The sequence below is a fragment of the Anas acuta genome, chromosome 13 (genome assembly GCF_963932015.1).
Source record: "Anas acuta chromosome 13, bAnaAcu1.1, whole genome shotgun sequence".
NCBI lineage: Eukaryota > Metazoa > Chordata > Aves > Anseriformes > Anatidae > Anas > Anas acuta.
Window position 1 is genome coordinate 19,786,392 of NC_088991.1, and position 27,538 is coordinate 19,813,929.

A 27,538-nucleotide genomic window follows, 5' to 3' on the forward strand; every position below is an offset into this window, starting at 1 on the left:
AAATCGATCCTCCCAGCAACGTCCTCCTGGCGTCACAGTTCACAAACCAACGCACATGAGCTCACTTGGCTTGGTCTTGCACCAATTACACGTCGTGAGGATTTCACTGAATATCGTAGGACTATTTCTCTGTCCAAATTACAGCATTGGATCATCAGGAGAAGAAAGTGCATGTGGGGTTTATGTACTTTATTGTACCTAATTGTAAAGTCGTATTGGGTTTTAAATGCCTTCTAGAAGTGAGCTATTTTATAGCAAGAGCCAGTCTGGAGGTTTTATGCAATACGGGACCTCAGGTAAATGTAAAATATGCAGGTTTCTACAGGCTTAGCTGAAAGGCATCAAACAAATACTATTTGTAATGCTTTGTTGGGCATGGATAAACCCACCATCACCAACCAACCTGTGACAAGAATTATATTTCTCTATGTCTGCAGGTAATGTTAAAGCATGTAGGAAAGGGAAACAAGAGACGGAAAAAGTGGATGCTGAAGGAGGTATAAAAACAAGACTCTGAGCTGAAAAACCACAGAGAAGGAGAATTTTATTTGCTTAATGAATGCTTTAAACCTCACTGCCTCATTCCTGTCCTAAAAGCCATCACCACCTGTAAGTGTATGCATTAAAATAGCAAATCCATACACCTCCATCATGTTTGGAAATTGAATTCTACTGTAGTTCTTCAGCACTCTCATTTAATAATTCTGGTACTTTTTTTTTTCCTTATTTTCAGTTCACTTCTTCCTTCTGGCTGATCCTCTTGTGCAGCTGAGTTTGTCAGGTTTATTTCTCCAAAGTGCTACGGAGGGCGCAACGTGCAATTCACAACTCAATAAAATTTGAAGAAAAATAAATGTTTGCTGCATCATAGATGAGATGGAGATTGTGGAGGAGGGAAGGTGAGGGGAGGAAGTAGGAGGCAGACTTTAACTAAATTGCTCCTTTCGGAAGAGGTTTGAGAATTGAGAGCAGGTAACTCGACAGAGCACAAATGTTCTAAAATGGACTTATCAAGAATTAAAATGCAAAGAGCGGAGGAAAGCATTCAGAAATAGTGGCTGTGCAGGGTGATTTCAGCCTAATGAGAAGTTAGCAGTCGGTACTGGAAATCTAAATCATGATGGGTTTGAAGTAAGGATTAAATTGTTTGAAATTGCATTGGCTGGAAAAAGTCAACAACTGCATCTTCATCTTTCAGAAAGACAGGACACGGCACACTCCTCCTCATTTCGGAGAGGCAGAAAGGCTGTACCGATAGTTCAGAGATTGGTCAACAGCTTTATTCATTTCAGAGAGGAAGTCGTTCGGATAGCAAATAACAGTGACTCAGATGTCAAAATTACCAACGCTCCTTTTCCTAGATGAGACACGATCGAGGGTCTTAGCACAGCCTGAGTTGCTGTAAGTGATGCCTCATTCTGCCCCAAAACACAGCTTCTGGCCAGCTGAGGAGATGCTACCCTGCCAAACAGAGCTCTTACTGGAGGAGGGACGAGGCAGCAGGATTTAACAGGGGCTGTCTGTCATAGAAAGCAATGAAGAGCTGTGCTGCCCTCCTGGAAATCCCTGCCTTGGGGCCTTCTGAGTGCAGAACTGCAGTGGTTCAAACCCTGCCTCTTCCACGATGCTTTATAGCCTCCTGCAGGAGTGCTGGGGCTGTAATTAGCCCCACGCTCCTCTAATGGCACTGGGCTGTGTGTCTGCAGCTCTCCCCGTGCTGTGGGGTCAGCATTTTAACAGAGCTCCGTGAATGCAGTTTGCCCTTCCAGATTTATTCCTTTCTCTGTGAAATAGTAAATTTCAAATGAAAACTTGCAGAGAACATGCAATTTATGTATTTTAATGTACTTTCAGTATGTTACTCTAATGAAAATGCTTACAAATATATGAGATGTGTAAGCTTCTTTGCTATTTACTAACTTCTTGGTGTGTCTATTACTTCCCCCACAGTAGGCAAGATATTTAATTCAGGTTGCTGAAGATAAGTGCCAGGTAATATGTATCTTCAAAAATTTTTATGTTCTTTTTAGTCATTAAAATTCAATGGTATATGTCTGTTAAAAAAAATGAAATTATAACCCGTATTTCCCTAGTAATGCTGCTTGCCTCTTAATCACTGCAGCACTGATAGGATTTGATCATTAACTGGTCAATAGTCCTGAAAATCTTCTCTACAGGTTAATCTTCTTACAGGTGACAGGACTGCAGAGAATAAGCCATGACATCTTCAGATAAACTGAAGAACGCTAGGTTTATGGGAGGGTGGAAACCACTCGGTGTTCACTCCTGTGGTTGAATGCTGTACTCAAGCACAGCTCTCCTTAAACAACCCGGTGCTTGGGGTGAAATCCATCTCCCATCGAGCCAACAGAAATCCTAGTGCTTCACATACTCGATACCGATATTAGCCTTCCAAGTAATTGCAAGGCAATAAAATCCCTTTTTCTTGTGGTACAACTGCAACCACAACGTTGCCATGGCAATGATTAAGATTCATTGGCAATATTTCCCTTACAATCCTCCAGCCATTTAAAAGTGTGTAGGATTCCCCCCCCCCCAAAAAAAAAAAAAAAAAAAGAAACCCACCATAATAAATGACAGTGTGAGTCAAAATAAAAGAAAAGAAAAGAAAAAAAGGCTAATTTCTCATTTCTCTAGGTATTATTATCTTGTTCAATCTCAAGGAACTCCTAGTCACTGGTGGCCACGTAGGTGGGGGAATAGGGTCCAAGAGCAGCTGCCACACGTGGCGTTGGAAATGCTCGGCCCTGCAGGAGGTTTGTGTTCACCACAAAATGGGAAGGGATCCCCGAGGAGCCCATCACCAGGAGGGTATTTCTTCGCAGGCCACAGGGAAAGAGGGATGTCGGCTGGTGGCGTATGCCCTGAGCAGCCTGGCTGGCTCCCTCCTGTGTCAGCTGTGTGAAGCTGATCAACCCTTTTTCAGGTTTGATTGAGGTAAGCTCCTATTTCTGAGCAGTTCTTGCTTCTTTGTTCTCTGATATTGTTGTATCTGTATTGTTGTATAATTAGGCCATCTTTACTTCTCTTTGACATCACTGAAATGAATCATTTTTTTTCCAAGTAGATGATCACTCTAATAGTTCCTATCTAATGTTGCTGCCACCTCCAAACCATGTCCTAATTAATGAGTTCCAGTAATAATATGAAAAAAAAAAAAAAGAAAAAAAAAAAAGAGTGGATATTCAGTGATCTAGTGTCTGTTTCTGACCCTGGAAAACCTTACTCGTTTAAGTAACTATTATACATGAGGATTATTGTGTAAGTTTCTAGGAGGTTGATTATAGCTGGGCTGTTCACTCCGGAGTAGTCTGCTCACTGTTAGTTCTCCATTAAATGTGTTCTCTATTAAATCACTCCTACAGCTCTCCAAAGACTTGGTTTTAAAACCACAGACAATAATACTTGCTTCTGTGAAAGTGATATTGAGAATTATCTACCGATGCGAATTGGATCCAGAAAATCGTACCCCATAATTGTGTCTCTTCCCATCTCCTGAACAGGTACTTTATATACACGTCTCCTGCTAAAACACAGAGCAGTGCAGCTGCTGGTCACCGCGTGTCTGTCACAGGTAGGCATTACAAAGCTTTTACAGTCAGGATTCAGCAATCTTTATCATTATGAATTCAGACTCCCGAGACACAAGCGAGAATAATTACTGTTACTAGCTTTGCTCAAAAGTGCCTGCTGCCACACTTATTATGGCTCATTTGCTATAAGTACTCCTACATTATTACCATATCTACAAGCTATTCATATATGAATTTCGGATAGAGGAGGCAAATGAGGAAGCTGTCGGTTCAGATGCATCACTTTTCCTGGCAGGTTTTTGCCGGAGATGCTTCAGCAGCCATGCAGCAAGCAAGCTCCCAGCCCTGCTGCTGCTCGGTCTGAGAGCAGCCTGAGGGGTCCTTGCTCCTTCACTGCCCCCTGAAGGGAGGGCAGGTATCTCCTCGGGACTGCTCGACCCAACCTCACACTTCCAGAGTAGCTGGAGAAGCCCCATGCACTATCTCAAGAATGTAAAAGGCCAATACTGATAAAAACTTTAGGCTAATAAATATAGACTTGAATTACTATAAAGCAGCATTAATCTCCTGTTCCAACACCTTTTTCTGGACACCTTATTTATGAAGCATATAAATTTATAGGGCCGTGAGATATGTTCCTTCATGTAAAGAGAAAACATGAACTCATGTTTGAAAGCTTAGCTAGCTAAAAACAATAACTCAGCATTTTTTTTTCCTAAAAATTCTGCTGTCTGAAGGAAACCTCCTGTGATGAAAGACAAGCAGTGAGGATGAATGTTTTCTCCCAAATTAGCCTTGACTGATTTCTTCTGCTTCTCACAGCTTCCAGCTACCAGCCAGAACACATTACCAGACTACAGTCAGTTTGGTCTTTTCCATCATGTATTTGAAGAGAAAATCAGAATCTTGCTATTTATTACTGCAACAAATAGCTGACTTAAAAGGACTACTGCAGAGTATGAAGGGTATGAAGTCTAGTTATGTTTACAGCAAGCTAGAAAGATTCATTAAAGAAAAAAAGCCTTAACGTAGTTTATTTCATCTAAAGTAAATGATAAATGAAAAATAAAACCCTCCATGGAAGATTGGGTCTTCATGAGAAAAATATCTCATCCTAAGCCTGACTGCAAACTCCTCTAAAATGTGGTGCAATTAACTCTTAAAGCCATTGTTACATTTACCTTGTAGCAAGGAAAGTCTGACCGTGAAAAAGTTCAGGCTTGAACTCCGGGAGCAGAACATGTTCTGTATGTGTGACAAAACTTCTGCCTTTCGCCTTGAGTAGCTGTCAGTGCTGCATTAACAGTCAAGTGCTATCAGAAATTAAGCTTATGACACTTCTCAGATGGGGGATGTCACGGCTGTATCACTCCGGATCACCAGATGGCTGATTTTCTCCCATTCGCTACTGCCAAACTAGATGAGAGTCAAACAGTGGAGATGGCAACTGTGCTTTGGGGAATGACACTGAGAGGATTCGTAATTCCCCCGAGTTCTTCTGGGATGGTGACAGACAGGCAGATTTACTTTATGGTTAGCTGCAAGTTAATAAATTAGTGACAAGAGGACTTTTAGCATCAGAACAGATTAGCGCCAAAATGTTGGTTGCTGTACGTGGCTCCTGTGCTGCTTGGAACTTCTTCAGGTGAAGCTTTAGCCATAGTTATCAAAGGAATGAAGATTAAAGGGAAATTAAATAAAAATATTACATTCCCTTCTCATTATGTACTTTGTATTTAACTAGGATGTATAGCTTTTTATCAAGCACTTTTATCACTTCATCCTGCAAAAAAATATGTATTTAATTAAAAGCTGGAGCACACTCTCTTCAAGTGATTTAAAGGGTGAAAAAAGTCCTTCAGCAAATGACATGCTTGTGAACTTTATTTCAGAAAGTTCTGTTCCAATAACTTTGTTCTGTCTCACAGTAAATCCAATGGCATAAATTCTTATTTTTTCACTCTTTTCTGGGTGTTGAATGGTTTATTAGATATGATGCAGGCTACTGTCATTTTGTTATTTCTTTTTTTGGATAGGCTGGATTTAGATGGGGGTCTTTGTCGTAGAAAAGGTCTCTGCAAATAGTTATGCTCCTGTTAACATACAATGCAAGAAATGAGAGTCCTCCTTGGTTGTTTCAAAGTTATTGGTTCAGGCTCTCAGCCTTTTAATAATTAGACACCAGAGCACTTACTTTAACAGCTTCTGTCTGAAAGATATAATATCAGGAAAAAAATCACATCTCAAGCTATCAGAGTGACTCAGCAAGGTGACTCAAGAAAATAATTTAACTTTCTGGAGGAATTACCACTTAATAAGGCAGACTGTCACGAGCTTATAAAATGACACCTCCAGCAACTCAACAGTGAACACAACTCACGTTTGCTCTTTGTGTTCAGGTTGATCCAAAGAGAAATGCTGCACACTTAGTCAAGGATCTTTTACTTATGCATACTGAAATACGTGCGATAAATGGAAAAATTTGGGAACATGATAAAATTGCTGTTTGGTATCAAATGCTTGTACTAGTGGCTGCTTGGTGCTATGAAGATTAAGGTCTCATTGCTCACGTGAATATTTGTACTAAATACAAGTCAGTGAAAGTTGCTCTAGTAATGTCAGTGGGTGTTAAATCTGTATCTTTTTTTTTTTTTTTTTTTTTTTCCCAGTTTATTTATCTTTTCCTCAGTATACTCAAATTCTGCAATATAGTCAAATTCTATTATTTTCAATCTCACAGGGAAGACCAGAGATGGCACCAGAATAGCCTACAGGTAGGACATGCTGCAGGGAATTCAGATGAGGGACACAAAATTTATAGAAAAATTGAATCGGAGTCACAGATCATTTAATTAGCTCTGTGCAATAGCATTCTGCTTCCTTTGAAAAGTAGTTCCACTAGTTTCCATAGATATTGGAGGACAAGAAACAATAGCAATAGAAACATCTGATATTACAGTTTTTCAACATTTCCCCAGTGTATCAGAATTTTATGTTCTTTGCTTGTCAAATTAAAAATTTATTATTAGTAAAAAAAGTATTACAGTGTATTAATATTACATTTCAGTATTTCCCAAGTGAAACGCCATATCCTGAGAGGGGATACTATTAAAAAAGAAACATAGCTTTTTTATGAAAGTATAAATAAATTATAGGTAACACAAATATGTAGTCTGTTACCCTTGCCCTACATATATAAAGCTCTCACGTATGTGTATGCATGTCCCTATACAAAAATATACATATTATATAGTCTACAATAATCTAGCTTTAGCCAAAGGTATGATAATTAACATGAGCTATAGCACTAAAAAACAACCGAGCACATATGTGTCTTTAAACATATGAATTAGTCCTATCGTTCTTTTGGTTTGTTTGTAGCTTGTTTGCAGAAGTTTAAATATATCATAAGATTTGGTGAGCCAGAGATATACACGCAGCAACACACAGGAAAAAAGTATTGTTGTAGTGTGCTTCCCTGTCTTCTTGGTACAGTTGCTTCTTGTTTCTTTTATATTTCTGTAGTCAAAACAAATCCATTTTATGTTCATACCTTTTAATGCAAATAAAAATATTCTGATCTATTTTGTAACCTGGCATATAGCATTTTTGTATCAGAATCTAATAAGAAACATCAAATTGGCATGTTTTAGCTATTTTATTTTATTTTATTTTATTTTATTTTATTTTATTTTATTTTATTTTATTTTAATTTTATTTTATTTTATTTTATTTATTTATTTCGGGCAGAAATGATTACGAATCTAGTCAACTTTTTCATCCCGTACAGAAAAAATAAATATAAATATTTAAATTGATATTTAAACTGAGGCAGCAAACTTTGCTCAGGTTGGCACATTCTTGGTGGGAAGACGAGAGCTGGTCATGAAGAACTGCGGGTAGCCAGTTTTGACTGGCCAAAAAATGACAGATGAAATTCAGTGCAAATATACGTAAAGCAATGCACCAAGGGAAAAAAAAAAAAAATATATATATATATATATATATATATATTTATACAATTATATATATATATTATACAATTTTTCAAATATAATGAAAGTTCTGAGTGATTTTTATTATTCAAGGATGTGTGCTGGGTTGTGCTAAAACTAAACAGACTGTTGGGAACCTCTACAAAGGAATGGAGAGTGGAAATTAAAATTACCATTATCAACCGAAACAATTTTATATGAAACAAGTTCTTTGCAAGAAATGAAGTTCAAAAAGTGCTTGAAATGAAACAAGACTGAAAAAAAAAAAAAAGGCTAACAGTGTTTATTATTATTATTATTATTTTATTTCTACGGAACAGTGTCAGAGTGCCAAGGGAACGGCTGTTTACTGCCCCTTGTGATCGCATTGTGATGTAATAAAACCAGCCAAGAGGAAGTTGAGAACTGAGGCACTTCGCGGGATGCCCTGCATGTATCTAAGGAAAGATATTTTGGATTCTGGGACTTGTAATGAATCCGGGTCCTGGGTGCGAAATGCAGCCGCACCTTTGTGGCTGGGTGCCTGGAGAGACCTGGGGCCAACACCGCTGGTGCTGCCCAGGCCTCGTACCGCACTCAGAGTGCCTGCTGTCAGCCCTGGGCCTTGCTTTGCCTTTGTGTACTGGTTCTGATGCTCCCAGGACACAAATTGCCACACAAATGTACATGGAAGCTGTTGAAACTTATTTAATATGTGTCCTGGTCTCAGATCCCGAGCAGCTGCCACCAAACCCGCCTCGCCATTCTCCCTCAGCCCGCTGTCTCCTTGTGTTCAGTATGACCCGTTTCAGTCCCAGAGCTGCTCCAGGAGCATCCCGGGTGCCACCCAGCTCAGCTAGCAAATCTCGGCTCTTTTTTTTTTAAGCAGAGAGGGGCCGAGACAGCAGCGGGACAAAATCCCAAGCGCTCCATCCAGCAGCGCCCAGCACCCCAGCCCAGCCCCGCTGCCACCGCAGCCTTCACCCATCCCACACCTGGACCCGAACCGGGACCGGGACTGGGAACAGGGCTAAAAAAAAACCCACGGAGCCCTCTAAAAGCAGCCGGGCGGGGCAGGCCGGGCCCAAGGAGGGTGCCTGAGGCCCGCAGCCATGCGCGGTCCCGCCCCGGCGCGGCTGCGCGGAGGGGAGCGGGGCCGGGCCCGGAGGCAGCAGCACAGCGCCGGCAGAGGGGAAGGGGACGAGAGCGGCCGCAGCCAGCCCTGCCCTGCCCTGTCCTGCCCTGTTCGGGGCTGCCGAGGCCGGCATGGAGAGTATCCGAGGGGATTCCGCGGCTGGGGGCTGTGGGGGAGCGGGAGGGAAGCCGGGGGAGGAAGGGGCGGGCGGTGCGGGGAGGGGAGCTGGGTGTTCCTGCTGCCTGAAACCGGCTTGATACACACACAAAAAAAAGGTGTAAAAGCTGACGGAGGTGGGAGAAACCGAAAGGTGGTGGTGGTGTTTGGCCCTGCTGGGGGTTGTGGTAGGGGCTGTGGGGTGGCTGTGGGGTGGCGGCTCCTCTGTGGGGCAGGGGTTGAGGGGACGCTTCTCCAAAGCTTCAGGATCCCAGGAGGCCCAAGCTAAATGCCCACACAAATAACCAAGGAAATTGTTCAGGAATAAGCTGCTCTGAATGCCCCTTCCCCCTGCGATGGGTGTAAGCGGTGAGCTCACGCTATGCCTGGTTGCTGTGGTCTCTGACCTGGTGTGTGCCTGGGCGAACACCCCTGAGGTATTTTCCTGCTTGGGAAATTACCTCGGCAGTGACTCAGTGCTACGTGTGTACTGCTGCGGAAAGGGGTGCTGGCCTAGGTTTGAAAACAACAAAATATAAATACAAGCAGAGCTTTTGGTTTTACCTCTGTAGTTACCTTGGTAGCTGCATAAGGCACAGCTGTAGGTGTATAGGCACAGCTGTCACTTTTTGTAACCTACTTGTGATTATTGGGCAAGGTAACAAACGTCAACAGGCTTCATAACCTCATCAAGTTGCTATTGGAGATCTAAGATGTGTGGCTGGACTGGAGGAACAATGGCTGTAGAATAACTTAAACATTTAAAATATTAAACCTCATAATGATTAGCTTTGTGTTTTCAATTAGCCGTTAGGCATCTTAGTATTTGCTACATTTTTCTCTGGGGGTGTCAAAAGGTGGCATGACAAAAATATAAAAGATCTATAAACCTTTATGCTGCTTTTTTTGTTTGAGAAAGCTCCCAAACAACATCAGTCTTTCATCAACAGTGCTTTAAAAACGTGTTATTTTCTTGTAAGAAAAACTTTGTGACACATAATTTATTGTCCCATGATAGTTTAATGTGAATCGTTTAAATCACTGTGAGAGGCTATTTTGCTGTCTTAGAGCTCTCATCTTAAGCAGAAGTTGAAAATTCAGAAAGTTTCTCTTCCAGACTTAAGCATTCTTCCCCAAACTGTCAGGTGACAACCATCAGGGACCCAGAAGTATTCACATGACCGAGGGATGTGAGGCTGCATGAGCAATTCCAACCCGGGTGTTGTGGCTGGGAAGGACAGCCCTGCCCCGCACCTGGGTGCGGTCAGCAACGCCAGTTTGCTCTTACCCTATAAATTATTCTGTTGTACTGGGGCGGATCCAGGCCAGCAAACTGCACTTCCATTTGCTGTGCTCTTCCGTATCACTGAGAGCCAATGAGTCTGGGTGTGTGAGCAAAAGCTGGCAGAGTAAGGCTTTCATTTTCGCTTGGGGTTTGTTTTGTTTTATCCATCTGTCAGAACTAGGTTTGCTGTGAAATGGAGCCAGTTGGGATCTAAGCTTCTTCCTTAAGGCCCATGATTTTCAAACCTGTATGATGTGTCCATATAATTTATAAACAGCTTGATAGGTCTCCCATTGTGTGAATTTTAAGGGCTTAGTTAAATTGTGTTCTCCAGGTTTTAATATCATTAATGGTATAATGCTGGGTTGGTAGCACTTTAAACAGGAGAGCAAAAATACTACAGTGTGAGGATTGGTCATGTTCTTGGACCCTTAACTTACACTGCAGAGCATCTGTTTAATTTGAAGTTTGCTGCAAAGGAGCTCAACAGAAACTCAAAAAAATGCGACAAAGAAGAAAAGTCTGAAAAAGCAAAAATTAAGAAGGTAAGCACTGACTCTGAAACTTGCTCTTTAGGTCTTTTGTTCACATATTATAGCAGAAAAACTTCTACTGTTTTGTTACCATTTTCTTGGTATGCATGCTGATAATACTGATAGATACTTGTGATTTAAATTATACAACTATAAATCTTCCCATATTAATAAGTGTAAGGATTCATTTATTAAGAACTTGTAGCATTTATTTACTAAAAAAAAAATTGTCTTAAATGTATTCCGGTAGGGGCTTATTCTCAAATTTAAAAATATATAATTTTTTCAGCTTGTATTAAAAGGGTTTATGAAGAGGTTCTTGAAACTAGTTTGTGAGTCCTTGAAGTAGTAAAGAGAGACCCTACATTCATTTGGCTGAATTTTTGTCATGAAATACAGCCAAGCCAACTGTATCTGTATTTGGGTCTTAAGACTGAAAGTTTTAGGGAAGAGAAACTTTCTGTAGTTCTGTAAAAACCTCCTACTTGAAACACATGCTGGACGCCTTGGTGGGAAAGTTAGAGGGTTTGCATTTCGAAAAAGTTTCAGAACTATTGTTTTGTTTGTGTTTTCTCCTTGTTTGTTTGTTTAAAAAAAAAGAAAGGTATTGTGATGAATCAATGCTTATTTCAAAAATTAAATAGGATATTTGGAAATTGTGTTCACAAAGATCAAGGAAAGCTAAAATGCCTTTTTTTCCCCCATTTTTAAACAGGCAATCCAGAAGGGTAACATGGAAGTTGCACGAATACACGCAGAAAATGCAATCCGACAGAAGAATCAAGCAATTAATTTCTTGCGCATGAGTGCCAGAGTAGATGCTGTAGCAGCAAGAGTTCAGACTGCAGTGACAATGGGCAAAGTAAGTCAATTTTAACAAATCTGTTGAAAGAATGAAACCTCTGATCCTCTTAGAAGTGACTTAAGTCTGCCTATAATGAGTTGAAAAGTTTGAGCTTTTCAGATGTAGCCATTAGTAAATCAGGTACTGAAATTCCCCTGGCAGTTTTCCTTTAGAAATAATGTTGCTATCCTCCATGTTTGTAGCTTGTAACTCCTTTTGCGTGTTGTTTATGCTCCTGAGGAGATCTTGTTCCCTTTCCAAATACATACAGTCCTACATGTGTAGAGCTAAAAAGATCTCTGGAATCACTAGTTCAGGCAGTCTTTTAAGGTACACTGTGTATTGCTCTTCAGCCAGGGAGACTATTCTGCCATATGATTTGTGTACCAATTATATCCCTTACCATTTGACAGGTTTTGGGACCCTCAAAAGTTAATGCCATGTAGATCTTAGTTTGTAGTGAGTTTCTGTTCAGAATGCGTATTTCAAGCAAATGAGTAAACTTATAAAACTTCAAATGGTAGGAGCCTTAACCAAGAGATATGTGAGATGGCAGTAATGTGTGCCCTGCTATTTGATACTGTAGAAACTGGACAGAAATAAGAGAACTTGGTAAGGAACTATTTATTTTTCTTTCTCTGTAATACATTTCTTTTATCTCATTTCAGGTAACAAAGTCGATGGCAGGGGTAGTTAAGTCCATGGATGCCACTTTGAAGAGCATGAACTTGGAAAAGGTAAATAGAAACTTTTCATGGAGATGTGCATCAAAATCAGAAAGGGAAATGTATACAAGTTCTTAAAAATGGGAATTTCAAATTAAAAGGCTTTACAGTGAGTGTGGTAGACCTGGGTACAGGTTGCCCAAGACAGTATGGTTTTCAAGTCCCAGTATGGGGTAGGTGGAACTCGACTGGATGGGGCCCTTACCAGCCTAGAGCTGCAGGGGTAGGTCAGCTTCAGAGTCCCTCCTGTGTGAGGGGTGTGCAGAGCTGGGTGGGTGAAGTGGTACAAACTGATCTCCAAAAGCTGCTTGCAGCCTTACAGTGTGGTTCTAGTTTTACCAGTTGAGATGTATTTTTTTTATGTTAATCTGCAGATCAGTGATTTAGTTTTGTTTTTTTTTTTTTTTTAAGATATCTGCACTAATGGATAAATTTGAGCATCAGTTTGAAACCCTGGATGTTCAGACACAGCAGATGGAAGACACAATGAGCAACACTACTACGCTAACAACGCCACAAGTAAGAAGAATAATTTTTTTTAAAAAGTGATCTTTAAAATTCCAGTTGTCTAAACTGTCTGCTTCTGTTCATTCTGCCTATTTTGAGGCACCAGGAACTGGAACATTTTAATTTTGTTTCTTTATGATGAAGAGACAAGTTCAAGTTACAGTCCCAAGTGTGGAGGATCACGTGTTTTACTCAATTTCAGTTTTATCAGGCTTTATTTTATATTACATATTGAAATACCTAACTGTGCTATTGACCAAACAGCATTTCAGTATGTTCTTAGTAAACTTCTTAGCCAGAAGATGCTTTAGCATTATTTAAGAAAAGCAAAATATACTGCAAGAGAATCAAGTTCTAATTCACTGATACTAAAAAAAAAAAAAGGCATTAGTCACCACAAAATTAGTAGTAGTATGTGTAATGAAAATGTTGATAATTACCTTTATATATGTTTACTAAAATTCTTAAACAATTCTTAAGATGGTTAAGAATACCGGGATAGTTAATAATGGGATAGTTAGCACCCATCCCATTGTGCTGTTCCACAAGATGCAAAGTGTGCTATTTCATCAGAAATTTTGTCAGAATTTTTTTGGAGATAATGCTTTGTAAATAAAACAGTAAATAAACCTAAACCTAATCCAGTAAACCAAATGTATTGAAGATAGGCTTTATTCCATGTTGTGCAAAGCAGTGTTTTAGTAATTCATAATCAGCAGTTGATAGCACTTACCGTATTCAGGTGTATGTTTAATTTTTTACAGATAAGTTTAATTCTTTGGAAATGGTTATTTTTTTGTTCTGTGTTTTTTTCAGAAGCTAAAGTTCAATGGGCTTTTAACAGACTTAGCTCTACTGCTCCTTTTGAGTTCATACAGGGCCCTCTGGTGGTTAAAAGCACTAATATGTTCTGTAAAGGACATTTCCCTTTAAATCAGTTTTGTTAAAAATTTGTTCTCTCAGGATTGAACAGAACTTGTTATAAACTACGGTGATACAACTGAATGGGTTTTGTTTTCCTTTCTCTAGAACCAAGTGGACATGCTTCTACAGGAAATGGCAGATGAAGCTGGGTAGGTAAAATGTTTGACTATTTTTTGGGTAGACCTGTTGGTTCCACCAGCCCTTCCATGTAAACAAGAAGATCAGATACCAGTGCTTTAAATGTGTCTGTCTCAAGCAGCCAAGGATCACTATTTTCCTTTCACCTCTGGGCATCACCAATTTATTTAGTTGCCAATATTTCATTCTTTTTTCACTCAAAGCTACTATGAATGCTGATAAAGCAGATGGTTGGGCAAAAGCCTAAAATCAAGTTATGTCACTTGTCATGTCAGAATTGTGTTATTTGCTTGGATTGCTTTAGCATTAGCAATCCTTACATTGTTTCTCCACACTTTTCCCCTTTTTTTGTCCTCATTACCAAATTAGAACTTCCTGTAGTTCTGTTCTTACTGGTTAAAGAAATATTTCAGAGAATTTTGCTTTTCTTCTTGGTGACACTTAAGTTGGAAGTGCCGCTCGGTTGTCTTAAGGACTCATTTTTAGTAAAAGTTGTCTAGGCTTTCTATCTTTATCTCACTCCTATGTATACTGCGTCCAATGCATCTTTGCTAAACTGAAATCTTGGTCAGTCCTGATTGCTGGTTGGAATATACAACTTGTGTTCTTGGTGATGGAGCTAGTTTCCTGGTCAAGCTGCCTAATGACCAGAATTGTGGTGGTTGTGGGATACTAGTGACCTCACGCTATTGCTCACAGTATTGCTCAACTTGGTGATTATTGTACTTAACTCCTTTGTTTTATTTTCCCATTAACTATAGTCTTGATCTGAACATGGAACTACCTCAAGGACAGACAGGTTCTGTTGGTACAAGCGTTGCCTCAGCAGAACAGGTAAGTTAGTTTCAACAGAAATCAATGTTTTGTAGAGAAGTGTGGGACAAGAATTAATGCTTCACTTGGTCAAAACAAAAAACATGCTTGCTAAGTTGTAATTAGATGTTAGCTGTCCAAAAGCAATACTGTGTAGTTAAGGCAGTCATATAAGCAAAAAAATTTTAACAATTTGTTTGTCTATTTAGTGTATCCAGTAAGTTCAGATGTTTTTGGATGGTTATTTCAGACTTCCAAAAAGCTGACTCCATTAACATGTGCAAGGCAGGGAGCCTCCTGTTGACTAATTTATGTAAGAGAAGCTGCAAATATTCCAAATTATTTTTAGGTTCAGTTTCACCTTGCATGTGACCCCCCAAAAATTTAGGCCTATGACTTAGTCAAGGCTGCATCCACGAATGTAATTCTGTAAAAGTTGACTTAAACTTGCAAAGATCATACATAGAAATTTATCCTTATGTGTTATGTGCTGAAACTCCTTTCTCTGCTAGAGATCAGAGAGCTATACTGATCTCTCGTCTAATCTGCTATAGCTGCTCTGAAGTAAATCTTGTTCAGATGGTGTGAAATTATCTCATGTAAAATCCTAACAAGAGATTGCTCGACCATTGCAGAACTTTCCAAAAGTTAATTTTCACATTGCTGATAATTGGTTTCTTTGTTTTACACTTCTGCAGGATGAGTTGTCACAGAGACTGGCCCGCCTTCGTGATCAAGTTTAAGTTAAACAAAGCTGCAGTCTGTGTACATGCTTTCAAAAAATCCTTTCTGTGACTAACCCTTCACTACAAATGTGGCTTAGGTGTTTAATATTTGTAATATAGGGTACTGCACTCAAAGCTTGCTCTTCTTTCTAAATACATTGAGTAATCCAAAAGTATCAGCTCTCTAATGTCTTTTTCTGTACATTTTGAAGTTGATATATTTTTTGCAAGCTTTTTTCACAAAATCAAGTTGATATTCAAAGTCAGCTGGCAATGTTGGCACATTCTAGCTGAAAGAAAAGCAGAGTGTCATTGATATATATTTTAAATTATGAAGTGATTTTTTTTTTTAAATTATGAAACTGTTTATGGTTGGAGAACTGATGTATTCGGTTCCAATGATTGTACTAGCCAACTTTCTTACGCAGCCAAACTCCTGGAACACAGAGGTGGACAGTGTGGACTTCATGAAAATACGCTTGTTAAAACAAATGAGTGGACTTCAGTCTGTGGTGGTTTTAGTATTTTAAAGATGCAGTAATTGTACTGAAGTTAATGGTTCGGTTCAAGAGTGAGTTACCAAAAGCTATTTTAATATAATCGGGAACTTGTACAGTTTCATCACTTTAGTACAGGAGGAATAAAATATATTTTTCAACTCTTTGTCAGTTCTGTCAGCTTGCTTGTTTAAGGTTGAGTGCTCTAGCTTCTCCTGTTTGCTTTCTTCTCAGTATCCTGAGGTGCAGCCAGTAATGCCACTCTCACCTCTGTTTTGACCAACATAGTATCTTGCTCCTGCTGATAAGGAGCTCATGCTATTCATTCTTTTTAGGTTCAAACTGAGAAACCATATATATAACTGAAGCCTGTTTTTCTTCATTCTTTGTCATGTTGGCTTTTTATTTGGTCACTTCTTAATATGCAAGGAAAAAAAATGGTGATTGTAATATGGCAGAAGGCTGAAGTATGGAATAAGAAATATAAAAGTGCTTTTCCTCAAGCTCACATCTTCACAGTCCTTTATCAGTCACAGTCCCAACCCTGGCTGCTGTAACCAGGGCACTCACCCAGATCAGCCTTTTCTCTGGTCTGGTGTTGGGGAGAGAGGTGAGAAGTGGAAGGGTAAGGTAGGGCAGCTCTGCCTCGAAGGGGCAGGCTGCTGGATGTGTACATCAGTTATGTTGGATTAGGAACAGCCACTTCATTTTATAAGGTGAAGTATTGCTGTCTGCAGGTGGAGTGATGTGATTTGGAATATTGCAGTCACGTCTGGAGAGGCTAGTTTGTTTTAGTTATCCCTTCACATGTCTGCGCAGGAAGAGAATCTGCTTTCAGTAGCTTCAAGCTCTTGCTGCAGTTGTGAAGTAAAGAAATGGTTGTAGACATTTGTAGCAGAAACCACTTGTGATGTGTTGTGATAAGCAATGGTGTTAAAAATCTATTCCTGACCCTTTGGGCTCGGTTTGTTTTATATTTGTAGGGATGAGAAAGGTGTGTAGCACTAGGCTTAGAATAAGTTCTTGATTCACTGGTTTTCAGGACCACATGGGTTCTTCAGTGCTGGGGAGATATGGGTTAAAAAACAACTCAGCTTTTTTAGTCGAGATTTTTTCAGTGCATTCAAAAATGAGGAAACATTTCAGAGCTGTTTCAAACTGTTCTTGATGCATTACTCTGGTCACCTTACAGGTCTAGCAGGCTGCTACATACGAAGGTGTTCAAGGCTACTGTAAAAATAAGATACAGAAAATAAGAGATACAATTCCACAACATTTCAGGTTGTTTTCTCTTTTAGACCAGCAGCCTAGATTAAAGTGGTCTGTTTAAAATGCGCTCTTTTCCCATGTTTACACTTCTTTTCAATGCAGCATTATTTTAAACACCCGTGAGTGTTCCTCCTGTAATTAGGGGAAACTGGAAGGTGTTTTAGAAACCATGTACTCAAAACTGTAGTCTAGGTACAATCCTTTAAAACGATTAGTAAACATCTTAAGAAAGAGACCATGTAGTACACTTTTCTTGCTAGCTCCTCCTGAACAGTGTGACAGAAACATAACGGTGTATCTATGCAACCAAGTTACCCACGGCTGTGGAAGCTGCTTGTGTGTGCCTTTGCCTTAGTGAACTTTTTTTGATGTTCGCTTACTTTACATCTTAGGACAGGACTATTGGGTAATAATTCCTCATCTGAATTTATTTTGCAGTTGCTTGTTGTTAGAACTGTACCATAAAGTACCGAGGCTTTCAGTGTCTGATAATTAGACAACTCCAGCTATCTTCTCTGGCTTATTTTGTGTTTTTTATGTTAATCAACATGCTGCTTTGGGACTGTTCTTGGTCTTTATTCGAGGGGGTAGACAGCTATTCTCAGGCCTCATGTATTTGATTTTCTGAGTATGTTGCCTTGCCTTGAACCTTGGGGCTTTGGAGAAATTTCAAAACAGAAGGACATGAGACTGATTAACTTGCTGCAAGAGGAGTATTAAGTAAGCTTCGTTGTCTTACTGGCTATAAGCAGCCTGTTTCATAGTTTGATCTCCCAGAGGTCCCAAGCTGAACTCTGGCACCAGAGTAGTTTTTTGGATCTTTTTAGGGATTAGCAAGTAACCTAGTGGCTCGATTGATGTAATCAGTGTAACCTCTGCAGGACTAGGATGCAAAGGAGTAGGCAGGCGTAGCTGACTTGAGGAAAAAATGTTGGAAACAAAATTTTTGCCTTGCTGCATTGCTGTGCATTTGAACGTAGCCGGGATTTTGTACCACTCACTTCTGCATGTAGATCTGCCCTCTCCTGGGGAAGGAGCACTTCTGTATGAGAGCTGGCGTTCACAGAGATTTACTACTTACACTTTTAATGTATGTATCTTTCTCCAGTCTTTTGGAAAATGCTTAAAACTGGAAGTTATTACTCTTAAAGCAATATTCGACTTTTGTATTGTTCTTCCATTCAGGTTCTCCTTGAAACATCTGCTCTTTTCTGAACAACTCTGGCTCCTCACTTTTACTTTTCTAGTGTTTCTTGGAAGTTGACTGTCTGTTTGTAGAAGCCCATCTCATGGTAAATAAATTGTACAAACTCCCATGTAACCTCATTACCAAGTAATAGTTCAATATTTGTATTTATGAGCAGACACATCTAAAGTGAAACATTGCTTGAAATGCTTCAGGGTGGTTTTTCTTGACACTTTTTTTTCCTGGTTTACTGAAAAACAGCGGTATTTTTGCATTGTATTTCCATCTGCTAGTGTAATGGTAGTCTTCGTTCTTTTCAATTTGAAAACTGAAAGCCATGAAAAGCTTCAGATGAGAGGAGGGGAGAGAAAAGTAATTTGTCTTTCTCAGTTGCGTTGGGATGAAATCATCACCTTGCATTTGTGGAGATCCTCAAAGCCAAAAAAAAATAGTGAAATTTTGTCACATGGTCAGCAACTATGTACAGAAATAAATTCTGAAGTTGGTGACGTGTATAGAGAAGAGTAATTTTTGTAGCTCTGATAGTGTTCATCTTGAAAACTGCATAACTTGTACGGGACAATTTGTAAATGTAACTGCAAATGGTAAATAAAAACTGTACAGCCAAATGATTTCAGGTGTCTTCCTAGGTTGTGTGGCTACCTACTGGCACGTCTCAGTGCTTGGGCAGACAAGTGGATGCCATCAAGGTTTTCCTGGGAGAAATAACCAGAAAATTAAACCTTTAGGGAGAAATAAGGAGAAAGTGAAGTGAGTGCTATCAAGAAAGACTTGGAACAACTTTTGGGGGAGTAATTATAATCAAGTATAAGAACATAAAAAAAAAAGTAATTTAAATTTTATGATGACATTTATAAATGTTTAGTCTGGTTTGGGACTAAAGCTTGTCCCTCGGGGTTAAGCATCTGAGGGGCTTTTCTGTCCTTAACCTATACAACAAGGGAAAACGGGCGGGAATTGGTGGGTGGTGGAGTTTGTCCTCCACAAAGCTAAAAATAAATAAAAATAACTTCCACTTCTATTTTCCCCTTCCGTTGTTGTTTAGTAACCAGCAGAGGGAGCCTCAAGCTTTGTTTTTACAGAGGTTCTGCAGAAATGATTTTTGAGTTTTTAAAACAAAGGGGGTTTCCCAGTCACTACCAACTTGTTTCAGCAACTGTGGGTCTCTGGTGGCCCCTTTGTTTCTGGGCAGTGTCCCAACCTCACCGGGAAGCGCCTGTGGCAGGGCATTCATCCTTGCCTGGCCGCTGCCCCATTTGCTGCCCAAAATGCAAACTGGAAAGGAGTCTGGTAGAGCCATCAGCTAATTCGTGTCAACATCCAACCATCGCTGCTAAACACACCAGGACTTTGCTGTCCTTGGGCATTCATTTGGGTCCTGGAGACCCACTGCTAGGAATGCAGTAGTGCCTAATTTTGTTGAAAAGTTGTTCTAAGTTCCTTAATTTTTAGTTCCTTTTTTTTTTTTTTGACAGTTGTGTGGTTTTGATTTTGCCCTGTGATAATTATATTTTATACAGAAGAAAACACTGTACACAGATGGAAAATAGGTTTTAATGGAAACTTTAATTTTCCCATTAGAAGTGCTGTCTGTGTCAGGACTTTATTTGATGAAACATATGCTTACTTTGATTTTGGGACTCTCTGTGTAGTGTATTGTATCTTCTTTTTATTTTTTGGTTTTAGTGTTGGCATTTACTCCGTTGCAAAGGCCTGGTTTGAAGTGACTGCAGCATAGTGCTCGGTGCTTTCTCTTTTGTCAAACAGTATTTTTTCAATGAAATCCCAAGAAGGGTCAGTGGCCTTGCTTGTATCGGAAGCAGCTCTCTTCGTTCCCATTCGGATAAGGGAAAAGACCGATGTGAACAATCTGCAACTAATTTTGAGTGCCAATTGAGCCTTTTTAACTTGGAAGAAGATGCAGTAAGTGAGTCTTACAGGCTTTCGCTTGACCTTTACTACTCTTTATTAAGAAAGTCATGCTGAATCAGCTGTGATATACAGTTGGAGATAGGAAATCGATGGGCTGTAGGACCTGAGCGCTTTCCAGCTCTTTGGAAAGCTTTGCGGGGTCTTCCAGCAGTGTGGGGCTTAAAGAAGAGAGGCTGCTTTCAGGCTGTTACCTACAAACGGGTGATTTCAGAGTGTAAAAGAGCTTAAGCCTCATGTTTTTAAACCAAAATGTTTTACTGTTCAGACAGGCTGTGTGTATTGGTGAGAATGGCCTAAAATGGTGAACTCCAAATGAAGCAATTATTTCACAAAAGTCTAAAGTAATAAACGTTGCACAGTAACAAACACATATCTGAGGAGATAATAATCAGCTTAATTTAATTTCCCTGCTATCTGATTCCTAATACTTCATTATAATCAATTTCTGTCAGAAAGAGCTGTCAGAGGAAAACATTTCAAAACTTCATTTAAAGACATTCAATATTCTTTTTTTGTGCTTTTATTGTTCACTTTTCAGATCTGTCATTTTTTATTTTTTTTTTTTCAAAGATTACTTCAAAAAGCTTTAACATAGCTTTGGAGCTTTTATAAGGGAGATTTCACTTGGTGCTTAGAGAAGTCAGGACTTGACTTTTTGCCTCTTGCTGGGAAAGGGGCTAACGCCAGAGCCACTCAGTGCTCTTGCTGTGATTTTGCAGTTCCAGGTACCCGCACGGAGCCCCAGCGTGGGACTTGAAGCGTGCAGGCATGGCAGGCAGGCCTCCGAGTGTTGTAAATTAGTTCCAGTCTCCCCGAGACTGCTGTAACTAATTGATATGACCTGGAAGTGGATAAAGTCCATAACAGTAAGATCGACTTTTCCTCCAGTAATTTGACAAACAGAATCTTTTTTTTTTTTTAAAGCCCTGCATAGATGACATCCCCCATTTGTTCACTGGTGATGGACGTTGTTTCCGCATGGAAGTGATAATGATTTTCCAGATTTCTGCTGATTTGTATAGCAGGTGCCTTAATTTATTAATGCCAGAAGAAGGGAAGGATTCAATAGCAACAACAAAAAAAAGGATTCCTGGCAGTGACCATATATCAAAGCCTTTGCTGATCCAGTTACGTTGCTGTGAGCATTTTGCTGCTTAAAAGCTTGATATCTCTATACAAAGTGTGTGGTTGTAGCAGTTTCTTCTGCAGAGAGATTTCTATTTGTAAAGATAGTTAAACACAATAATTACCACTAGGTAATATATATTAATAATTCTGTCGTTGCTTTTTTAAACAAATATTTAAAATATGTATTTTTTCTAATATATATTTAAATTATACAGTACTGGACAGGCTAATGCTGGAAGGTTTATTGTGATGCTTGGGAAATCTGGATGTTTTCTCAGGATGCTATTTACAGAATAGCACAAATATACACAATGATACACAAACAGCCACGCAGGAAGGCTGCTGGGCTGTCACTGGAGCTCATTGACCATTTTTAGCCCATGAAAATTGGGAAACCTCAGCGTTTGTACGGGGTTGGACTCGCAGGGTGCAAGCTGATGAAACGGGACCTGTGTAATGGAAGCTATTAGGTGCTCAGCATTTCAGTGCCTCATTCATTTTAAAATGAATAATTTTAGGATGTCACACACAGGAAAGCACACACAGGTTTCTGCACAGGGCTTTCTGTGGTTTGGGGAATCTCTTGGCATGCCCGCAGCCCCCCAGCAGCTCCAGCCGCCCCTTCCCCAGGGCTGGTGGGACGTGAACCTTGCTCTCCAGGGGTGAAAGGTTAGGGGACGTGTGTCTTGTTTACCTGCGCTTTTCAGATAAAGTTTTCGTTTAATCTGTTAAGCAGACACACCATTTTGTCCCGTGGCGTACAACGAGATCACTAACGATGCGCTTAATTACCACCAAACCCCAAATGAGTGACCGATGCCAACAGACAAGTGTCAAAACAGTTTGTCAGCCCGGAGGAATTCAGCGAGGCTTCTCTCCCCCCTCTCCCCTGTCTTTAATAGAAACATCTTTGGACAAGCGCTCTAGTGTCTGCCTGATTTACAAACAGCTTCAGCCGTGGGACTAAATCCTGTCGGGTGGCATTTGTAGGAACCTTGACTAATGACGAAGGGAGAAAATAGGTATTTAAGAGTAGGAATGAATAAGAGCATTAATTTGATTCTTGTGAAGGTTATTAAAGCAACAACACAAAACTGCACAAAACTACAGCTGCAAAGATTTAATTCAACCATTTTATCCACTGCTGACTTTCAGCACTTTTGAGGCTTTTTTCCTTGCTGGAGCTATGACGTTTCGACATTTGCATGTCGTTGCATACTGAAGGAGGCATTTGGACTTAATTTTTGGCCCTGCTGCCGAGCTGTTGTGTACATTAATCAGCCAAGGTACGGCTCGGTCGCATGCTGCGCCTGGGCTGCTCTGCAGACACAATAGGATGGAGAAGATACAGCAACACAGCTGCTAAGCATATTTAGCATCGAATAGTTAGTCACACTTCTGGCTTTTAATTGAATTACCTTTGACAGTGAACAGCAAACCTGGTGGGTGATCTCCTAAATTAAACTGATGAATGGGCTCCCTAAAATCAATTAGCATCGAGGGCTGCGAGCATGAACACATCCTGCTGCTCTGCAGGGACCCGAGCGGGGTTAGAATGACAGCAGCAAATGTGAGACAAAGTGAAAGCATGCAGCTCCTCCCGCTGCTGACCTCTGCTACCGACATGAAAGCAAAACAGGGGGCTAACAGGAGCTGAAAGAATCCGCCAGTAAATCATTTAAGCTCTGGTTTGCAGAGCCGATACGGGATGCTTCCAACCCGTTTGATTAATGCCGGGCAGTATATTAGAAGCAAGACGTGGTGGAGCAGGGAGGATGCTGCCAAGCACCAGCCCTGGTGCGCCAAGCTGCAAAAAATTGCAGCCGGCTGCCCTGTGTGCTTCAGGTGCTCAAGGCCAGGAGGAACTGGCTACCTGCTTTTATTTTGCTGGAGTGAGAGGGTCCTGGTGGGCGGCACGGAGCAGCATTTGCTCTTTTTGGCAGGCCGGTGTTGCTGCCTCGTGGCACAGCCGGGCTGGAGGCTGCTCTGACCTCTGCCTCCGCGCAACCTGACTCCGCGCACCGCTCAGCCCGAGCATGTAATGAGCTGCAGATGCTGCAGATAGGATAATTAAATACACCGAAATAGTCGAGGGGCTCTCAGGTTGTGACAAAGCGATAGAGGCAGCAATCTTGCTGGGGGATGCCGTCCTCCTTTCTGGGGGGGAGGCGTTGGAGCAAGCAGCGCCCTGGCCTGGGTGGCCAGGTGGTCACTGCCATGGGACAGAGCCCGTGATAAAGCTCAATTTATTCGGTTTGAGTATTGAAGAAGACTCACTTTGGACTATAAGCAGGTGAATCCCCCTTCCCTGCAGGTTCCTGCCCTGCACTCCCCTTCCCATGGGTACCACCCTATGGGCTGTTCTCGGGTCCGTGGAGGGCACAGCAGGGCTTTGCTCCTCACCTTTGTGAGAGAAAAGCATGGCAATGCCTCCTCCAGATTTATTTTTTCTAGGTGAAATGTTATAAAATAGTGCTTCCTAAGGAAAATATCCCAGGGAAGCCCCTCTCGGGAGCTCTGAGGTGAGCACAGCGTGGTGCACACCAGGTTCCTGCCCCTTCCCTCCAGGCTGGCATCGCCTTGCGGCCCTGGCACGCTGCTCCAGGACAAAACCACGAGGTGTCACTTCGTGCTTCCCATGGACGTGCCATCAGGACACAGTTGTGCCAAAGCCATCCCTGGCTCTGGGTTTCAGGCTGGCTGTGGTGATGTGCGGAGAGCTGGAGGAACCTCAGCCAGGAGCCGAGAGGAGCCGGGACGAGCAGCCTTCCCCTTCCAAACGCAGCTCCTGGGGCCCGTCCAAGTATTTGGCTTAAAAGGGATAAATGGGAGCACGGAGCCGAGCAGCGGGATCAGCCCCTCAATAGGATTTCATGCGTTTTCGAGTGATATCTGTCTTGGTTCGGAAAACAAAAAGCAACGAAAAGACAACAACCGAAAACCTTCGCGGTGCACAAAGTGAGAAATGTGGCTTTAATTTGGGCAACTAATCGCTTCCAGCTGAACCAGCCATTAAAAACAGTTGAAGAATTACAATGTAAATAGATTAATGCAGACAAAGCAACATGTGCACTATTCCATGTCTTCTTGTTACCTACAAAATACTTCAGCAGTGACACACTGTTAGTCTAAGCCACTTGTTAGGTTCTGTGCTAATCAGCTAAAATTAAATAAACATGACTGATAAAAACGAATGTTGTGTTTGAAAATTGATGCACCAACAGAATTTACTCCAGGAGATAATTACAGATGATTAAGTAACAAAGAAATAATTCCCCCAGCAAAGGGGAGAGCCCTGCAGTGCAGCCAAGGGCCGCGTCTGCGTGCGCCTTCCCTTTTTTCCGAGGGATGACCCCGAGCAGGAAGCCCTGTGGGCAGGCAGCGGGGTGTGGGACATCGATTTCCAAAGCAGAGCCACAGCTGAAACCCTTTGGATGCTCTTCTCTGGATTCTCGACCATCACTTGTTTTGCTTATTGCTGCCTCCTTGACGTGCTGGAGCTTTGTGTTCACCTGCATATGGCATGCTTGCAATCCGTTCATTAAATTTTGTCCTTTTAAATTCTTGGCGTTGCATAGAAGTGAGCACAGGCGAATCAGACAGGTGAGAAACATGGCATGTTTCTAAATAACAGTGTTAATTTTAAAAATAAAGCCAATTTCCTCTGTCTTCAGAAGGAGAGCAGATTAAGGTCGGTCTTCCAAAAGGGAAAATATTCTTCAGGCACTTTTTTTTTTAAAGCATTCATTCTTAAAGCGATTTATTTTTAACACAATAATATTGACTGGATGTTTAAGAAAGGGCGTATTTTCCAAATTAAGGAATGAACTCTTTGTTTGTTTGTTTGTTTTTCTTTTTTTTTGCAATTTTTTTCCTCCCCACAAGGCGCCTTGGCAGCAGCTCGGTGGCGACAGAGCCATCCAAACGGTTGTCAGGCTGACGGAAAGAAATAAATGCAAGCCGTCATTTGCAAAGCCCGGGCCCTTAATTAATTGAACGAAAAGGCCCTCATTAGTCACAAGTGAACTTTATCATCGCCTCCCAGACGAGCAGCTCGTTCCGGGAAGGGTAACGAGACACCCACCCAGGCTGGGGTCTGTGGAGGCGCCGTGATGTGAGCGAACTGATGGCAGCTGCACGCTTTGCTCTCCCCCTGTCCCTCACCAGGGGCCAGGGGTCAGCTCCTCTCCCAGCAGTGAGGATGGGATGCTTACGGCCACCTCTGTGTGCAGCATCACCGATCTGCACGTTTGGGTTCAGCCCAGCCCCGTGGGGACACCGAGGAGCTTTGGTCACTCGGAGCAACCTCGATGTCTTCTCAAAGCTTGGCTCCGACCACGTGCTGGCTATTTTGCTTAGGCTGCACATAAAAATATACATTATTTGCTGCTGTAGCACCCTAACACGTGTGTGAATAAGTTAAAAACCCTATTAGCATTTTTTTTGGGTGTATTTTAGCTATTGACCCCACTGAGGAGCCCCTGGAGATGCCCCCAGGCACTTGTCCAGGAGAGGGGGTGAAGAGCCAAGCCCCTGGCAAAGGGAGGTGTGAGCTGGGCACGTGCTGAGCACGTCGGTGTTTGCAGGGCTGGTGCAGCTGAACACGTGCTGGATCCGAGGGCAGGGAGCGGTTCCAGCTGCCGTGAGTGCCGCAGACACCAAGAAGGGTTTTTCACACATTTCACTGTGTTAAGTGAGATGTTTTGTCACAGCTCCCTGCTGCATTAAATCAGCTCCCTCGCAGAGCTTAACGCAGGCATTTCTGTGTCACTTCTCTGCTGTATTTTCTTTAGCACGTTCATATCCTTTAGCTTAGCACCAGAACTCATGTCCACGTTGAGCTCAGCCCCCATAAAATGAAAATCACTTGGGGTGCAGAGGGGGAAGTGGAATATTATTCTTCACCCTGAATGGAAATGCTAGAAGCTGACTTCTGAGCTGTACTTCAGGTTACTGAGATATAAATGAGATTGAAACTGGCCCACTGGTCCTGGAGCAGCCCGGAAAGGCTCATTCCTGTAGGATCCATCCCTGCCTGTGCCGAGGAACTCCCCAGCCACCCCAAATCCCACCTGCCCCTGTAGGGCAGCGGGCAGGGAGCGGGGCCGGGCGGTGGGAGCAGCACGAGGGGCTCTCCCCGAGCTCTGATTGACGTGCGGGGTCAGGATGTGGAAAGCATTTGTTGGACCCTGTCAGATCCCAGGGAGCTGCTGACAGCTCGCGCCACCGCTCGCTTCCTTCCCTCGCCGGCAAGATTTACGCCGCGATCGGCGGGCGCTAATTAAGCTCCACTTCGCAGGGATAAGCACCCCCTCCAAACCCGCAATTGCACATTTAATTCTGGCCTTTTATTCTGCAGATTCTGGATGGTCGGACTTCTGGGGGGGGGAGCACTGCTCTGTAATGATTTGAAATATTAAAGCAAATCCAACGTGACGTGCTGCGAGTGTGCACGCCTGGAGCCAGCGTCGCGCAGCGGCACTCAGCGCTCCTCTGCGGACCATTAGCAATTAGCAGTCAGCCCGGGATCGCCACGGATTGCCCATGACAGACGATATTAGGGGACATCTGATGCGAGGTGGGTCTCGTGCAGCTCCCGGGCTGGCCGAGGCAGAGCTGCGGGGAGAGGTTTTCGTGGTTTCTTGTCCAAGTGCAATTCAGAGCGTGCCAAAAACCCGTCAGCCGTGCCTGCGGACAGCGGGATGCCTGTGTGCTGCGGTGGGAAGGACGGGAGAGCTGCCCAAAACGGTGGGTTCACGGCTAATTTGGGCTGCTCCCTTTTCACTTGATCGTGGCCGAGCTTAAAATCCATTTGGGGAGGTGGTGGTGGTGCCGGGTAGGTTGGGGAGGGGGGATGCTGCTGCTACTCCAGCTCAGACAGAGGCACCTGAGCTGCAAACTCATCCCATGGCACGGGGACATTTGGTCACGGGGACGCTTTGGGCCTGTGCAACAGCACCCATGGGTGCACTGACAGTGGTGGTAGCCAAATGCTGCAGTCCCAAAAGCTATGGTGCAATGCAGAGCATGGCAGGAGGCATTTCCCATGGCAGGATCAGGCCCTTCCCTTTGCCAAGAGCTTGGGGCCAGGCACGGTGGGCAGCCAAAAACAGGCTCTGAGCCTTCACATGGCTCGGGTCTGCCCTGGTTTCCTCTTGCCCTCACCTCGATGCTGCTCGTCTTGCAGAATGC

At 42.2% G+C, this 27,538-nt stretch overlaps 1 protein-coding gene and 1 long non-coding RNA gene across 2 annotated transcripts; both read left to right on the forward strand.

Annotated features, from left to right (window-relative positions):
* The first annotated feature begins 441 nt into the window (after positions 1-441).
* Positions 442-3,597, forward strand: LOC137863812 (uncharacterized). Its single transcript, XR_011101161.1, has 3 exons — positions 442-609; positions 734-2,958; positions 3,525-3,597. It is a non-coding gene; the product is annotated as an uncharacterized lncRNA (long non-coding RNA).
* A 5,036-nt stretch (positions 3,598-8,633) lies between these two features.
* Positions 8,634-18,897, forward strand: CHMP1B (charged multivesicular body protein 1B). The gene is made up of 8 exons (XM_068696893.1): positions 8,634-8,801; positions 10,552-10,649; positions 11,353-11,499; positions 12,150-12,218; positions 12,618-12,725; positions 13,743-13,786; positions 14,537-14,609; positions 15,287-18,897. The coding sequence occupies exons 1-8, from the start codon at positions 8,795-8,797 to the stop codon at positions 15,329-15,331; spliced, it is 591 nt and encodes a 196-aa protein (XP_068552994.1). The 5' UTR covers positions 8,634-8,794; the 3' UTR covers positions 15,332-18,897.
* The last annotated feature ends 8,641 nt before the right edge of the window (positions 18,898-27,538 follow it).

Bases quoted from the DNA above. Each gene is read 5' to 3' on its own strand.
- CHMP1B (XM_068696893.1), top strand. The intron at 11,500-12,149 runs GTAAGTCAATTT...ATCTCATTTCAG, and splicing joins CTGCAGTGACAATGGGCAAA to GTAACAAAGTCGATGGCAGG. The intron at 13,787-14,536 runs GTAGGTAAAATG...CATTAACTATAG, and splicing joins GAAATGGCAGATGAAGCTGG to TCTTGATCTGAACATGGAAC.